This window comes from Hypomesus nipponensis, chromosome 9 (genome assembly GCF_054491055.1).
Source record: "Hypomesus nipponensis isolate SF chromosome 9, ASM5449105v1, whole genome shotgun sequence".
NCBI classification, from domain to species: Eukaryota; Metazoa; Chordata; class Actinopteri; order Osmeriformes; family Osmeridae; genus Hypomesus; species Hypomesus nipponensis.
Genome location: NC_140369.1, coordinates 8,155,001 through 8,170,922, shown reverse-complemented (window position 1 = coordinate 8,170,922; position 15,922 = coordinate 8,155,001). Strand labels below are relative to the sequence as shown.

General features: G+C 43.7%; 2 protein-coding genes across 2 annotated transcripts in view; both read left to right on the top strand.

Annotated features, from left to right (window-relative positions):
- The first annotated feature begins 1,476 nt into the window (after positions 1 to 1,476).
- ptgis (prostaglandin I2 (prostacyclin) synthase) lies at positions 1,477 to 8,202 on the top strand. Its single transcript, XM_084704608.1, has 10 exons — positions 1,477 to 1,604; positions 1,916 to 2,039; positions 2,181 to 2,356; positions 2,649 to 2,792; positions 3,073 to 3,197; positions 3,325 to 3,533; positions 6,118 to 6,280; positions 6,826 to 7,007; positions 7,484 to 7,635; positions 7,833 to 8,202. The coding sequence occupies exons 1-10, from the start codon at positions 1,537 to 1,539 to the stop codon at positions 7,987 to 7,989; spliced, it is 1,500 nt and encodes a 499-aa protein (XP_084560734.1). The 5' UTR covers positions 1,477 to 1,536; the 3' UTR covers positions 7,990 to 8,202.
- Positions 8,203 to 9,589: 1,387 nt separating this feature from the next.
- kcnb1 (potassium voltage-gated channel, Shab-related subfamily, member 1) overlaps positions 9,590 to 15,922 on the top strand; it is a 17,794-nt gene continuing 11,461 nt past the window's right edge. The window contains exon 1 of the mRNA XM_084705659.1: positions 9,590 to 10,165. Coding sequence (XP_084561785.1) covers positions 9,590 to 10,165 — 576 coding nt within the window. The remainder of the gene's footprint in view (positions 10,166 to 15,922) is intronic.

Genomic DNA, 15,922 nt, shown 5'->3' with positions numbered 1-15,922 from the left:
TGTTAATGAACCCCATATGTATTTTTAAGAAATTATCTACATTAGGTATAGGGATCAGATGGCTGAGTACTGAGACCGGTTGCCAGTCGATTCCCGGCCGTGCCAAATGACGTTGTGTCCTTGGGCAAGGCACTTCACTACTTGCCTTGGGGGAATGTCCCTGTACTTACTGTAAATCTCTCAGGATAAGAGCGTCTGCTAAATGTAAATGTAGGTATATTAGTAATAGGCCATTCTACAAAAGCTGTGGAAGTCTAAATGTTGTTCTGTCCTTGAGACATTTGGCTCTGGTCTACTGTTGCGTGTGTATGTGTGCGCGCGCGTGTGTGTTTCATTCAGGAATGTTATCACATTAATTGGCCTTACTCCAAGCCACAGTGAATCAGTTTGAGTCAATGTTTTGACAGTCAAAGTTGTCACTTTACAGTAAGTGTATGTAAAAAAAATATATGGAGCATTCATAAATCATAATTGTCGGTTTGTTGTCTATGTATATGAAGTTGTACCTGTGCATTTCTGCCAAGTTTACAAATTGTATCCATGTGAACAAACTTCAACTTGCCTGACATGATGCAAAAAGCGTGTAATGATGACTGTTCAGATTTTTAGCAGTTCATTTTCATGCAATGAGCCATTTTAATGACAAGTGTGGGCCTATTATCTATTATTTACTGTTCTTCTAGAATTTCCACTGGGCCTCTTCACAATGAATAGTAATCATCTTTCGCTTAGGGTAGACTTAAGTCAACTTACTAAAATTGTAAATGTCTTTCCTTCTGCATTAGTGCCGCATGATTTGACTTTAAAGATGGTCTTAAAATAAACTGCTGAAATGGGATGCTATGCTATAGGCTACATAAGTTGTGTCCACAACACTGTATGCTCTTTTGCCCTCTGCTGGTAGAAACGTTTTAAAGCAATTGTGAATCGTTCGGCTAAATTGGGCAACCAAATTATTACTAAATGTGACCTCATCTGTTGTGACATTGATTAAAAAAAAGACAAAAAAAAGGAACATTTGCTAGTTTCGATATGTATGACTGTTACTGTTACCGTAATAACCACAAAACATGATGCACTGCAAGGTCAGTCAGACCTGTCAGACTGGAAATAGTACAACAATTAAGGTAAGTGAAGCCTGGAAACGAAGTCTGAGAACGAGTTCATGTCTGAACCTGAAATCTTTGGCAAATGACTCTCTTATGGCTTAAACACTTTGGAATGTTCTTACAACGAAGGGACAACATATGTATCTCTGTCCCTTATCTGACAGAACTCCACTTCACACGCGCAGGCGCGCACGCACGCACGCACCCACGTACGGTGCACATTTTCGGTTTAGATACCTAGTGCTATGAACGAATGATACTCATGAGATGACAAGCACCTGTCACCAACCACGCCCGGCCATGGTGAATTGAATCACTTTCGTGTTGAAATATTTTGCTTGGTGACACTGCATAAATAGCAGTGGAGAAGTGGTGAGGACATCGTAGCTTTAGTAGTGGCACTCTTGTAGCCTACGGATACGGAAAGATGGCTTGGACAATAGTTTTGCTGCTCAGTGTTCTTGTTGCGCTTCTGTTTATGTCCTCACGCTGGAGGTAAATGTTTTCTATTTGTTGAACAAAGTATTTGTTTATTTAATATGTTGAAGGCTACATGCCGACGAAAGATATTGACTAAAACCAGACCTATCAGACGAGATATTTGATCGATTATCTGGTATTTACTTGGTGATTTAGTTATTCATTCGTATGCGTTTGCTTTCTTTTAACAATCCGTTTATATTTACGTAATTATTTACTCAATAGTTATACCGGTTCAAAATACTGTGTAACAAAATAGTATTCCCACAACATGACGTTCACGTTTTTAGGTTTGTTGTTGGCATTCATGTACCTGTGTTTAACAGAAAGAAAAATGAGCCACCTTTAGACAAAGGGTTAATTCCTTGGCTTGGACATGCCCTTGAGTTTGGGAAAGATGCTGCCAGGTTCCTGACTAGGATGAAACAGAAGCATGGAGACATTTTTACAGTAAGAACTCAATAATCATAGTCCCAGCCTTCTTTAGTTAACTCTCAACACCTGTTTTATCACACAGCACAACGTAGTGTAATCATAAAAATCAGTTCACAGCAGTAGTGAAACCCTCTGAAAATCTTGAATGATCTTCAGGTTCGTGTTGCTGGTCGTTATGTGACCGTCCTGCTGGATCCCAACTCCTACGATGCCATCCTGAATGACACGTCCTCTCTTGACTTCACTGGCTACAAACACTTGCTTATGGAGCGGATCTTCAGCCTGAAGCTGCCCACTCACAACACAGACACAGAGAGGGTCTGGATGAAACAGTACGTTGGATGGACTTCTAATGCACATGTACAATCTGCCTTTGGTTTGGTCATACTGCAGGAGGACTAACCCTTAGTACTACAGTATACCACCATCTTCTTGGTCCGAATGTGTCCACACATGCAAGAAAATGTATTGTACCATATCTTACTAAAGGATAATTTCCACTAGGCTAGGGGTCCAATGCATGTACGTTTCCAACAGAGTCTAACCCTAAACTCTTTTGGAAGATGTAATTCAAAGGCTATGCCAACTTAAGTACATAATAATAGTTCTCTTTGTTGCTCCCAGGCAATTTCAGGGTGTGAGTCTCAACCGCCTCAGCAGCTCAATGCACAGTCACATGCAGGCTCTGCTGACAGACCACAAGAGGGACGGCCCTTCAGACTGGAGGCAGGATGGCCTCTTCAACCTGTGCTACAGCTTGCTCTTCAAGTAAGGCAAAACAAACACAAAAAAACACCACGTTTAGAACCATAAAAACACCCATAGTGTAGTCAGTTCTTCATTCACAGTTGGCTTGGAGTCCTGTACCCTACCATGAAATAACCCTGTAGCTTTCTACATTCTTACTCAAGAGGAACTTGTGACACAGTCTCAACCAGGAAGTGCTTTTGGTGTTCAGGCCGCTCACTTGGAATGGAACTTAAGAACTACAGTAGCTGAAGCTGGAATTTGTTTCTATACAGTATGATTTATAGTCTTTTGTCTTTAGGGCTGGATATCTCACATTGTTTGGTTCAGAAAACAACAACATTAGGGATGTAACCGCTGTCTACAAAGAGTTTCGCAAGTTTGACGATTTTCTCACAAGATTGGCACGCTCAACACTCAATCAAGGTAAAATAGTACGACAGACACCTGTTGTATTTAGATGACTTATCATAGTATATAAATACCATCCCTTAGTGTGTGTCTCTGTCTGTGTGTGTCAGTTCTAAATGTATCCATGTTGCATTTGCCTCAGGGGACAGGAAGACAGCCGTCTCGTGTAGAAAGCGTCTATGGGAGCTTCTGAGCCCCACCTGGGGACCTGAGCTAGGGACGCCACTCGGGACAGCAGAGGGCCCAGACGGCCTCTCCTGGCAGCACAACTATCTGCAGTATCTAAAGGAGGACGGGGTGGGTGCTGAAATGCAGAAAAGAGCCCTGCTGCTGCAGCTGTGGGCCACCCAGGTGAGCGTTCACTAGACACAGGCCACACACACGCACACACGCTCGCAAGAAAACCAAGAGGTTCATATGCTTTAAGAAAAAAAAGTCTTGAGACACACCCCTTGAGGCGTGCTTGAACGCTCCCAGTGTCCTGTGGTAGGTTCACCGTATTCTTTTTTCCCAGAGATGCGGAACACCTATTTGAAGTTCTTGTGACGCAACTTCTTGTGAACACAATGAATCATACAGAACAGAATGTGAGTTCCAGAACTCCTGTAGAAAAAAGCATGTTATCTAACAGGAACCTGTAACATGTTTTGCATTTATAAAATAATGTGATTTTTTCACTAACTTCTTTGAGGTATAATGCACAAAAATAAAAATAAATACTAAATCGATGACCATTTTTACATCATTGATTTCATATATAACAGTAAGCGCTTTCTCATAGCTTTTTGTTGATGTTGCACCGTGTGACCAGGTGAGGGAGTCGTTGTATTGCTAGACACAAGTCTTCACTGCAATCCAATGAGTTAACCATACATGCCTGCAGGCTGCAGCTGCCCATGCTAAAGGGCCCTGCCTGTTCAGCTGCTCACACCTACTGAGACCAGGGAAGGGCTGAGCTTCTGGGGTCTCCCCCTGGGGTCATCCCTCTCCTGCCAGCTTGGTTAGAGAATACCAAAGCATCATCAGCTCTGCCCTTAATCACATCTGCTGGGACTTCAGAAGACACTCTGTGTGTCTGGGCTAGGGAGGAGCCTAGGCTTGGAAGGACAGCAGCACTGCGTGTGTGCACAGTGTCAGAGTGGATATGTTCTGTTTATAGTGGCTGTCACCAGGAATGACTCTCAGTGAGGCTCCTGCGATCTCTGATCCTACAGTCAGGCAACCAGCTTTACAAATAATTTTCCATTACAAACTGAAAGGCCAGTATTTCATCACTGCCATGGTAATGATGTTGTCTTAGCTGGACCTTTTGCCTTTTGAGTGCAATGCTGATCACACACCATCACACAGACAGCATGCTTCTGACATAATCCCAACAAAGAGTTGGGGTGTCGGAGTTAGGCAGAACGTTCTTAGTCTTTTTAAAAAATTTTTTTATGGATTTTCTTTTTTTTGTGCTTTTTTTCTGTTGGAAGAAAAGTCCCTGAGCTGGTCTGTGTGCAAGGCCGCTGGAATGTCCATCATCCACTGTGCCCATGTCCATGATGGATCACAGGGAGTGGCTGTCAAACTCAATAAGTCTGACTCCCTGTCCTGGCTTCACACTAACACATGTAGCCCACTCCCTTTCTCCACCCCTGTTGCTAACACAGGGGACGAAAACAGCCAAAGGGAGGAAACTTTCCGTCTGTATGCGTATGGGGACATGCGTGAGCATGTGTGTTTTTGTGCTGGATAGATCTGTTATTTGACAGGTTGGCCGGACTCGCATGACGTGTGGTCTTTCCATATGGCGTTTCCCCTGTTAGCCGAGGCTTGACCTGAGCTGTGCTGAGGTGAGCATAGAAGCTCCCTCGTCTCATGTCAGTTACTTTTTGACAGGTGCAGACATCTCACCCTGAGAGCCTGGCGCTAGTGTCTTTAGAGGCTGACGGTAGTGTCTATGGAGGCTGACGGTAGTGTCTATAGAGGCCTGATGGTAGTGTCTATAGAGGCCTGACGGTAGTGTCTATAGAGGCCTGATGGTAGTGTCTATAGAGGCCTGATGGTAGTGTCTATAGAGGCCTGATGGTAGTGTCTATAGAGGCCTGATGGTAGTGTCTATAGAGGCCTGACGGTAGTGTCTATAGAGGCCTGATGGTAGTGTCTATAGAGGCCTGATGGTAGTGTCTATAGAGGCCTGATGGTAGTGTCTATAGAGGCCTGATGGTAGTGTCTATAGAGGCCTGATGGTAGTGTCTATAGAGGCCTGATGGTAGTGTCTATAGAGGCCTGATGGTAGTGTCTATAGAGGCCTGATGGTAGTGTCTATAGAGGCCTGATGGTAGTGTCTATAGAGGCCTGATGGTAGTGTCTATAGAGGCTAGTGCTAGTGTCTATAGAGGCCTGATGGTAGTGTCTATAGAGGCCTGATGGTAGTGTCTATAGAGGCTGACGGTAGTGTCTATGGAGGCTGACGGTAGTGTCTATAGAGGCCTGATGGTAGTGTCTATAGAGGCCTGATGGTAGTGTCTATAGAGGCCTGATGGTAGTGTCTATAGAGGCCTGATGGTAGTGTCTATAGAAGCTGATGGTAGTGTCTATAGAGGCCTGATGGTAGTGTCTATAGAAGCTGATGGTAGTGTCTATAGAGGCTAGCGGTAGTGTCTCTAGAGGCTGATGGTAGTGTCTATGGAGGCTGACAGTAGTGTCTATAGAGGCTTGACAGCTTCACTGATTACTTCTCAGATCACACCCAGCCAAGAGACAAGAAAGTCAAATGTTTTCCTTTTCTTAGGAGTGGGATTATTATATGTTGATATTGAGTCATGTTTTCAGTTCAAAAAGGGATTTCTATCAGATAGTCAGTTGTAGCAGTATATCTATCTTTTGCACGCCGTATTAAGTTCTTTGTGTGCTTGAATGGTTGGTTCAGTGCTTTGTTGTTTCATTCCAGGGTAATGCAGGACCCGCTGCCTTCTGGCTTCTCGGCTTCCTGCTTACTCACCCTGAGGCCATGGGAGCTGTGAGGGAGGAGATCAGAGGGCTGCCGCTGCAGGAGGGGTTCCCACAGCACCACCTGTTGGAAGCACTGCAAACACACCATACACCTGTGTTTGGTAGGGAGCCCAAAGCATTCCTCTTAATTATTCACTTTCTGTCTTCCACCTCAGGGCAGGGGGGTGGGGGAACTCTTCTTAACTGTGGGGGATGATTAGAAAGAATAATGGGTCTGATAAATAAAGGAAATTGTATGGTTGAGGACGGAGGTAAATCTTGGTGATGCATAATGGAGTTACCGTATTTTATGGAAAATAAGCCGCATCGTGTATAAGCCGCACCCCCCCCAGAATGAGGACTTGGGAGTACAAGCCGCACTGGAATATAAACTGCACTTTCACTTTCACTTTCATTACGAATCATTCCTCCTTCAAGTGTTGAGAATTAAATTAGCTGCATGGTCTGCAGAGATCTTGGGACAAGACCACTTTTTCGTTCTAAAACCGGACTATAAGCCGTTTCGAAATATAAGCCGCACAAACACAAGAAAACTGTAAAATCGGAGTACAAGCCGCGGCTTATTTTCCGTAAAATACGATACACTCATTGCTGCAGCATTATGATCTCACACTAACATCCTTTGGTCTTGCCCTGTGCTCCACAGACAGTGTTCTGAGTGAGACTCTGCGCCTCACAGCTGCTGCCCTTATCACCAGAGAGGTGATGAAGGACAAGGACCTCCATCTGGCCAGTGGGCAGGTGTACCATCTCAGAAAGGGAGACAGGGTGTGTCTCTTCCCTTTTCTCAGTCCCCAGATGGACTCCCAGATACACCAGGACCCTCAGGTACAGCACAGACGGACATACAGACATACATTCAGAGAACTCGCCAATAGAATGACAAGGCTCTCTTTCAACACTCACTTTCTAGATAAATATATCTCTCTATTGCATTTTGCTATTGACTTGGGAGAACAGATTTGACCTGGGTTTTTCCCTTGAGTCGTGCAACCAAAACGAGTATTGTCCTGGAGTCGGTTGGTGCTGTTTAAACAGATTACGAGCTGGAAAGGTTAAAAGGCTGGAGATCCCAAGTGATTAGCGGGTAAAAAGCCTTAATTAAAACAAACACAAGAAGCTTGGCGAATGTCCTGCAGAGCAGGGGGTTAATCCTACAGGGACTCTCACTGGGTCAGAGGTCAAGACTGGCAGAGCAATGGCAGGTCTCAGTCCCGAATGCACACAGACACTATGGACCATGATTCTATGTGCCACTGCATGATCTAATTATACTAACATGCCTTTTTATTTCTGCTTTGCAGATATTCCAATATGATCGCTTCCTTAATGCAGACATGACAGAGAAGAGGGAATTCTTTAAGGGAGGAAAGAGGATGAAGTACTACACCATGCCATGGGGAGCAGGGGGAAATGTCTGCATTGGGAAACATTTCGCTGTCAGTGGCATCAAACAGTAAGTACTTTGGCACCCTCCACTTATGCAAATCAGCCCTGCACTTTTATACATGTCTAATGACCAAGATATGATATCCAATCACATCATGACCACCAGGGCATGATGACATCATGCGAGTGCTCAATCCCGGAGTGTGATAAACTATCAGTCAAATCAAAGACTGTTGAGTTGAGATGATATGTCTGTGACCCCAGGTTTGTGTTCATGGTGCTTACTCGTATGGACCTGAAGCTGTGTGACCCAACTGATCGTGTTCCGCCCATCAACCCAAGTCGCTATGGTTTTGGGATGCTTCAGCCTGATGGAGACCTGCAAATTCACTACAGACTCAAGAAGATAACTGAGACATGACCACCACATTTTATCTGCACCCTGCACCAAACTATTATTTTTACTACTACTAAATCTGCTCAACTTTCCCTAATTATACTGTAAATACTGTACATATAATTTATTCTGGTGTGTTTAATATGAAACTGATGTATTTTTTCTATCCATCAAATGTTTTATGCTACTGTTGTACTGTAGCTTTTTATTTTTTTAATTGTATTCCTAAATAAATAATTCGAATGTTTTTGAGTTTAATCGAAGACCACGAACCAAAACAGTTTTTTCGCTACCTTTTGTAGACTGACCTAGTTATGATTTTAAACTTAAAAGCAACGGTCTGTCAAACCGTAATTTTTTGCTTTGAGCAGTGTGATGGAGGGTGCAGCTCACAGCCTTCAAATTGTAAGGGTTAAACACTAGGCGATTTAAAGCCGGGTGCTGCCTCGGATCCACCTTATGCAGCGAGAAGGAGAAGAGAGTGTAGTCGCGTGGTCCCTTTACGCAGCAGATGGAGAGGTAGAGAACCGTAGCAATTTTCAACATATAGGCTACTTGTTGATCTGTCCCCGAATCGGGCGTGTTACAGTACAGTCTATGGTAAATGCGGACATTGGACGCAGTTAAACATCCCAGCCTAACCATGTCCGAGGCGGAGGAGAGTGCCACGGAAGCATCGTTTGAAAAATAATTGATGAGACCCCGGCAGTAATGAACCAATAGGCTAAGGTTCCACCTTCTTCTCTCTCACCGTTTTCTTGCCTGCCGCTGCCGTCGGATGAACTGTACAAAGTTAAGGTGCGTGAAAACGTGTTTCCGTGTCAGACAATCGTCTAAAGGAAAGTATTTTATGAAAAGGCCATTTTTACTGTTTATATTTATGTAAGCCAATGTGGCGTTGGTATAGCCGGTCACTAGGTAATGATTTGTGAACGCTTTCGATGTGCGACATGAGAAATAGCAAATTGATTCATTGTTTCTTGCAACAATGTAGCATACTTTAACTACATGGGAAATCTCCATAATGCGCATTTGGCCACTGGTTTTTAGGATGGACCAATCCACGGTTTTTAGATACAAAGCTAGCTTACTAAATGGGTTTTTCGGCATAGGCTACAGTGATTGTTGAATAAGGCTGGCATTAGACAATTGACTTATTTGAAAAATGTGATGTATGCAATGATAGATGTTGAAGCCAGGCACAGATTTCCCCCCAGAAGGGTGTTCTATAGTAGTGCGAATGAACAGCGCTGGATGTTGTTTCAGCACCATTAGAGTGGACAGCGCTCACTTGGTGCCGCGTTTACTTTCTCCTGTCTGCGCGTCCCCACCCACTATTGAGCGGGAGCGAGGATAGCACCCTCGGTCTCAGACCAGATTAAATGATCCATTCTCTCCTCTGATTAGAAGATTAGCTCTATGGCATGGCTTCAGAGATGTTCTGACTGTAGGTCACCGGGCTTTATGCTCCGTTACGCATCTGTTGTGTTGACATCCTCTCCTCTCTGTTCCCTAGACTCAAGAATGGGGAAAAAACAATAACTAATTTATACTATAGGCTAACTGTTCCTCGGAGTTTGCCTGTTGGACCAGTTAACTTTTGATACACCCATCACTTGAAAATATGGAGAAATCCTCAGCGGAGCTGAACAAAGCTGGTTCTAGATCGACTTCGTCGCTTCCACCTGAGCCGGTGGACATAATCCGGAGCAAGTCATGCTACCGTCGGGTAAGACTAAATGTAGGGGGGCTTCCACACGAGGTTCTGTGGCGAACGTTGGATAGGTTACCGCGAACCCGTTTAGGGAAATTACGGGATTGCAACACCCACGACTCGTTAATGGAGATATGCGATGACTACAACTTGGACGAAAATGAGTACTTCTTTGACCGACACCCCGGGGCTTTCACATCCATTCTGAACTTCTACCGCACGGGGAAGTTACACATGATGGAAGAGATGTGCGCCTTGTCCTTCAGTCAAGAACTGGACTACTGGGGCATCGACGAGATCTACCTGGAGTCCTGTTGCCAGGCCAGATACCATCAAAAGAAGGAACAGATGAACGAGGAGCTCAAACGAGAGGCTGACAACATGAAAGACAGAGAGGGTGAAGACTTCGATACCACATGTTGTGCTGAGAAACGGAAAAAACTTTGGGACCTTCTTGAAAAGCCCAGTTCGTCTGTTGCAGCCAAGGTAAATATTCTTAGTATTACTCCATGTCTATAGTGACTTTCAATTGAAGTAACATATTAGTCTCTACTCCTCTATTTTTAACACTGTCTTTCTTTGGCTCCCCATGTGTTGTGGGAGAGCAGGCAAGAGAGACAGAACTCTTTGGTTTCATTAATGAGGGTAGATGACCACATACTGGCATTATTGATTCATCCTGTGGATTAACAATCACAAGCAGAATGGCTTTGACACTAAAGTCTTGTCTAAACTGAACCCCCCTGGCCTCTTGTGATTAACAAACACAGCCTCGTGCATTCAGGTGTAAAGTAGACGATCTGAGGTCCACTCATGTCATTCTCTGTGGTGATGTCAGGGGGAGGGTCAGTCTTTTATCAATACAGTGGAGATTACAGCCGGACGTTCAGTACAGCAAGCTTGCCTCCGTATACAGAGGCTTAGCAGGACCTGGAGAAGGGACTTGTTAGTTTAATAGGCTACAGCCCACAACAGTAAAGTAGAGTACAGCAAATCAGAACAGAGTAGAACAGAAGAATAGAGTAGAGCACAGCAGAGTAGAGTACAGTAAAGCAGAGCAAGTAGAATATAACAAAGTAGAGCACAGCAGAGACAAATAAAGTAGAGAGCAGCAAAGCAGGGCTGAGCAGAGTAAAATACAGCAGCGTAGAGTGTACAAAGGAGCAGAGAAGAATACATCCGATATGAATAGAACATAATTGTATAGAGCAGAGCAGAGAAGAATAAAGTAGAGTGGGCACAGTAGAGTAGAAGTGCAGAGCAGAGCAGCGTTTCTCTCCCTCAGAGAGACACAGGCCTGCTTTGATCAAGCTCGTCTGAGCTGGACTGGGGGGGATCAAAGAGAATGCTGTCTCCCTCCAACATGGCTAAATACGTTTTAAATGGAACACACCGCCTTGTTTTGGGAGGTACTCAGTTTACACTGGAAATAGTATGAAAGCTCCGAGTGGTTAGTTTATGTCAGATGATGCTTCACAGTGAACACAGGCTTCATGTGGAAGCGGCCTGCCCATTACATCACTAACAGACTGGGGGGAGTTCAGTAAGTCAGTCAGAGAAGCATCAAAGGCATGAAGAAGATGCCAAATCAATGCTGATCATGTTATGGTTAGGATAATTCTGTGGTGCTGTAGCACTGGGACGACTGTTCTCAATAGACTCCCATACAAATCTGCCTTGATTAACAAGACGCTATACAGATTAGGCTGGGGGGAAATCTTCGGTGACATCACATTACAATTCCATATGTAAATAAATATAGATAATCATCAATGTGCAATACAGTAGGTTGTTTCTGAGTGAACTACTCTTGATTCAATGCCTGCAATTCTTCCCATCAGATAAACATTAACACTGTGATTTCCTGTCACTTCTTTAGTAGTATCATTACGAGACTACTCTGGCAAGCCTGTGTGCCAGGGAAAAGAGCAGCGTCCACACAATAAGTGGCCGCATTTATCAATTACTAATTAGCCTAAAAGGGCGATGCACTGTAAAACCACAAACCAAACTACTAAAAGCTTTGATAGAGTGTTGTCCAAGGTTTTTTCCAAGTACTGTGATAAACTGCAGTGCAGTTGAGTGGTCCGGTCTCTGGTCCGGTCTGGACCATAGGTTTACATAGTGCTGAGGCTCTTCTGTCTTAAGTGTTTGTGTTCAGCTGTGCTCCTCCTCTCCCTGGCCAGTGGTGGGATTGGACATGCAACAGCCTAGAAACAGATGGTCACTAGTGATGACAAGCACAGCAAAACCCGTCTCCAGGCAACAGGAATATCATTGTGTGTGTGTGTGTGTGTGTGTGTGTGCATGAGTGTGTGTGCATGAGTGTGTGCTTCCTAAACCCATGCCTGTGGCTGTACAAATACATATCTACATATGGTATATGACCACTTTTCTATCATAATGTCAGACAATTGGACAGGCATTCCCTGTAAGTACACCATATGGTACATGACTGTGTGCTTGCTTTACTGTTTCTCTCCCCATGTTATCTCTACCTCCACCCTATCCTTCTTCTCCTTCCTCAGGCTCCTCCACTACACCTTCAACTAAATGTCAGGGAAATGTCACATTAATTATTCTTCATAAGACTCCAGGCCCAATTTGAAGCTCCTCTCCAGTTCACATTCTCTCTCAGCCCTTGTACTGTCTGCCTCGGCCTCAAATCAGATTTGGGTCTATGGCCTTGCTGCACAATGAGATTGTGTCTGACCGCTGGCATATCAGTGTATCACTGTCTGCTCAGAACCCAGACAAGCCTCACATTAACAGAACCGTACCTCCAGGCCTGGATCAGAGGAGAACAGTACAGCAGGAAAGCTTTGGTCTTGGATTACAAAACTCCATGTTGTTTCTGTTATTGTTGATGGACCCTTAACCTCAAAGAATGTGGTGCAGACTTATTAGAGATATGTGTAGACAGCTTGTAGACGACAGTAGACTGACTGTAAATATTACAGTGAATATAGACTGGCTTTAGACACACTGTAGATAGCTGTAGATTGACTATAGACAACAGTAGACTGACTAAATCTGTAGACATGAGTAGACTGAATGCAGAGGTTCTATCTCATTATGAAATACGTTGTGCTTCGTGATGTGACTTGTGGCTTGACTGCTCTACGTATTTGGAGGTGATTTCTTTATATTAGTGTGCATGCAAAGAGGGGAGGGTTGAGCCACTGATTGTGCTCAGTGCTCAGTCTGATTGATAATGGCAATGTCATCCAGTTAATACCCCTGAACCTGTTTTATTTGTGATTAAACTAAATAAAGGGGAGATAAATAATTAATAAAGGAAATCAGGGAAATGTACTGAGTGAAACAGGGGCTAAGTAGGTAAAGGAAAAAATTGGCTCAGAGCAATTAACAGAACAAATAAACAAACCAAGGCAGAATGAAAGTGGCACTGTCATTCTGTCCTTTCTGCATCTAAACATTGGAATTGCAAATTACAGTGCTGTCAACTAGCATTGTGCGTCAGTGGGCAGGCAACAAATTACAATTATGCCTTTCTTATGTCGTACTTTAGATGACAAATTAAAGCTGTTTGTCTTCATTCCCACTCATAAGTCAGTCCAACACAGGGCCTGTACTGACATCAACCATGAGTCAACAGATTGTCTCTGACAGCTGGCAAACTAGAAGCAATCAAATATGTGATCATTTGTAATCTGTCAAGCAGGTGATGCGTTTTATTGGGATGAGTAGTCCCTTTGACATGGGATCAACCCCAACTTGTGTGACTATCTTCAGTATCCCAGTGATGTAAATGTTTAAGACTCCAAGGAAAAAACACATGAATCGTACAGTAGGAAGTCGCCTTTCATTTCGGTCTATACATCAACCCCTCTCTCCCTTAATGACACACAAACAAACAAACAAACAAACAAACAAACCAACACACAGTCCTGCATTAAAGCCTTTCACATCCTTTGGTTCCCTTCGAGCATAGAACAGTGAGAACTCGATGACTGCTATCTTTTGAGGGACGCAGCAGACCAATGGTGGACTATTGAAGAGAATTTACGGCTGATAGGGTCTAAAAGGAAAGTCCTAACTGATGGTGTTTCCAGACCGTTTGCCTGTGTCTCTATTTCTGCCCTTTTGTGGGATAGAGATAGACGCCAGAGATATAGCCCTGCATCATTTGTGGACTGAGATTGAGTGCCCCGTGCAGTGATTGCTTTTGTGGCAATGGCTCTACACGCCTGTCACTGCGTTTTGCCATCAACAGGCCTGCCTGGTGAGTGCTGATGTCCCCTTAAAATCAGGCCTGAAATCAGATCCTCAGACCCATCTCTGAAGAGGGCAACATGACCTCTGAGGTTTTCTGGTAGTCTCATGTTGACACTGGAACTTCCTTTAAGACTCTTCCTCTCAGGCCATCATATAACCCAGCTCTAATGTGTCCAGGTCCAATATATAGGCTTGAGTATCAGCCACTAGCACTGAAATGTTATCGATTAATGATGAAATATAGATCAATAATCTGACCTTTGACCTGCTTACTCAATGTTTTTTTCACCCCAAAACACACAGAGAGACAGATAAATAGACAAACACATACACACAAACACACATACACACACACACTACAATAGTGAAACAACATCCCTTAAGCTAATGGGTTCCTGTGACTGTGCTAAATCACCCAGTATAAAAATAGCTCTCGTCTTTCACACATATGCTAAGATCCTCAATTATCCTTGCATGACACTGAAAACCACAAGGGGTGTGTGTGTGTTTGTGGTGTGTGTGTGTGTGTGTGTGTGTGTGACTGTGAGTGTAGGATGGGGATGGTTTACAGGATTTGCATTCCAGTACAAAATGTTCTACAATAAATGTCCTCATATTTCTTGTCCTTATTTCAATATTAGTATTTAGTTTATCGTTATTATGGGTTTATTTATTATTCCAGTTTTTTATTTATTTACAATATTTAGTTTTTTGTCCTTCTCAGCCTCAGATTGTCTTTGCCTTTATCACAGTACTAGAATTGCCCTTCTCGAGACCTCCTTTATTTCGCTATCTTCACTCCATTAGGGCAAACATTAGCAATTTAGCAAAGCACACCTACCACTCCCCATCAAGAATTTAGATTTCTACAGATAATTACTTGACTCTTGTTCAGCTTCTGTATTACCCTTATCCTGGCTTTCATTCAACTACAGCCTAATGATGTATTCAGCTCCTGTTGTGTAGGTGGGTTGAGGAGATCAACAGCTGAGAGTTGTGGTCCTTTGGTTTGGTGTTTACGGTGTGGGGGGGGGGGTGGTTAGGGGGGGTGGGGGGCGGGGGGGGGGGTGGTTAGGGGCGGAGGTGGAAGGAAGAGGACGGGATCAGGTGAGTGAAGGGAGGAGAAGTGCCCAGCTAAAGCCAAGCCACTTAACCTGTTCACTGTTCAACAAGGAATTCTCATGCAGGGCAATGAGAGACAGACCATCTTGCACCCATAGAGAGAGGAGGAAGGAAAGAAGAAGACAAGAGATAGATAAAGGACTCAAATTCAAATGTAAATGTGATAAAGAACACATGCATTCAGTGGTTCATAGAAATAGAGACAGAGTACAGGTGTGAACAGTTCTTTCATATCCCTGTACTCTTATCATTTTTGAACAATGACCATGAATATACATGTATGTCATGACTTGAACCACGTTTAGAGATCATGAATTGACTGTCAGAAATAAGATCATTCTGTTCGAGTTCCTCTGTTCAGTTCCACAGTATTCCCATAGCTCATCTTGTCTCCATCTTTGTACATCTCCAATGTTGTAAGTGCAGTTGCCATGGAGTTTGACATCTGTTTCCAGGGTGATGCCACTGCTGAATTAGCAGTTTGAGGTGTAAAGTCCATCTGCCAAATGAATTACAGCTTCCAAACCATCTACGCACAGCAACACCCCCAGCCCAGCCTCAGAACACTGTTGTTTTCATAGTATTTTCTTAGTTTGATCAATGTCAATATTCAGTGTATACTCTTTGTTAGATTTCAAATTGAACGGCAGATTGTCACACAATGATCCACACTGCTTTAAGCCTATGTGTTGTGGGAGGCAGGCTTTGTTTCAGCACTGGACAGCTCCCCAGCTTCCATCCCATGATTAGTTCTGGATCTATGATCGAAATCCAGTCAGTGTTTTCAATAGCTATTGCATGTTCTTGAATTTTCCTTGCAAGTGGGAAATTTCAGGGACACATTTCTCACATTCAAATGAACAGAAAAGGACAGAAGATTTC

Bases quoted from the DNA above. Each gene is read 5' to 3' on its own strand.
- ptgis (XM_084704608.1), top strand. From the start codon at position 1,537: ATGGCTTGGACAATAGTTTTGCTGCTCAGTGTTCTTGTTGCGCTTCTG. The intron at 2,793-3,072 runs GTAAGGCAAAAC...TTTTGTCTTTAG, and splicing joins TGCTACAGCTTGCTCTTCAA to GGCTGGATATCTCACATTGT. The intron at 7,008-7,483 runs GTACAGCACAGA...TCTGCTTTGCAG, and splicing joins AGATACACCAGGACCCTCAG to ATATTCCAATATGATCGCTT.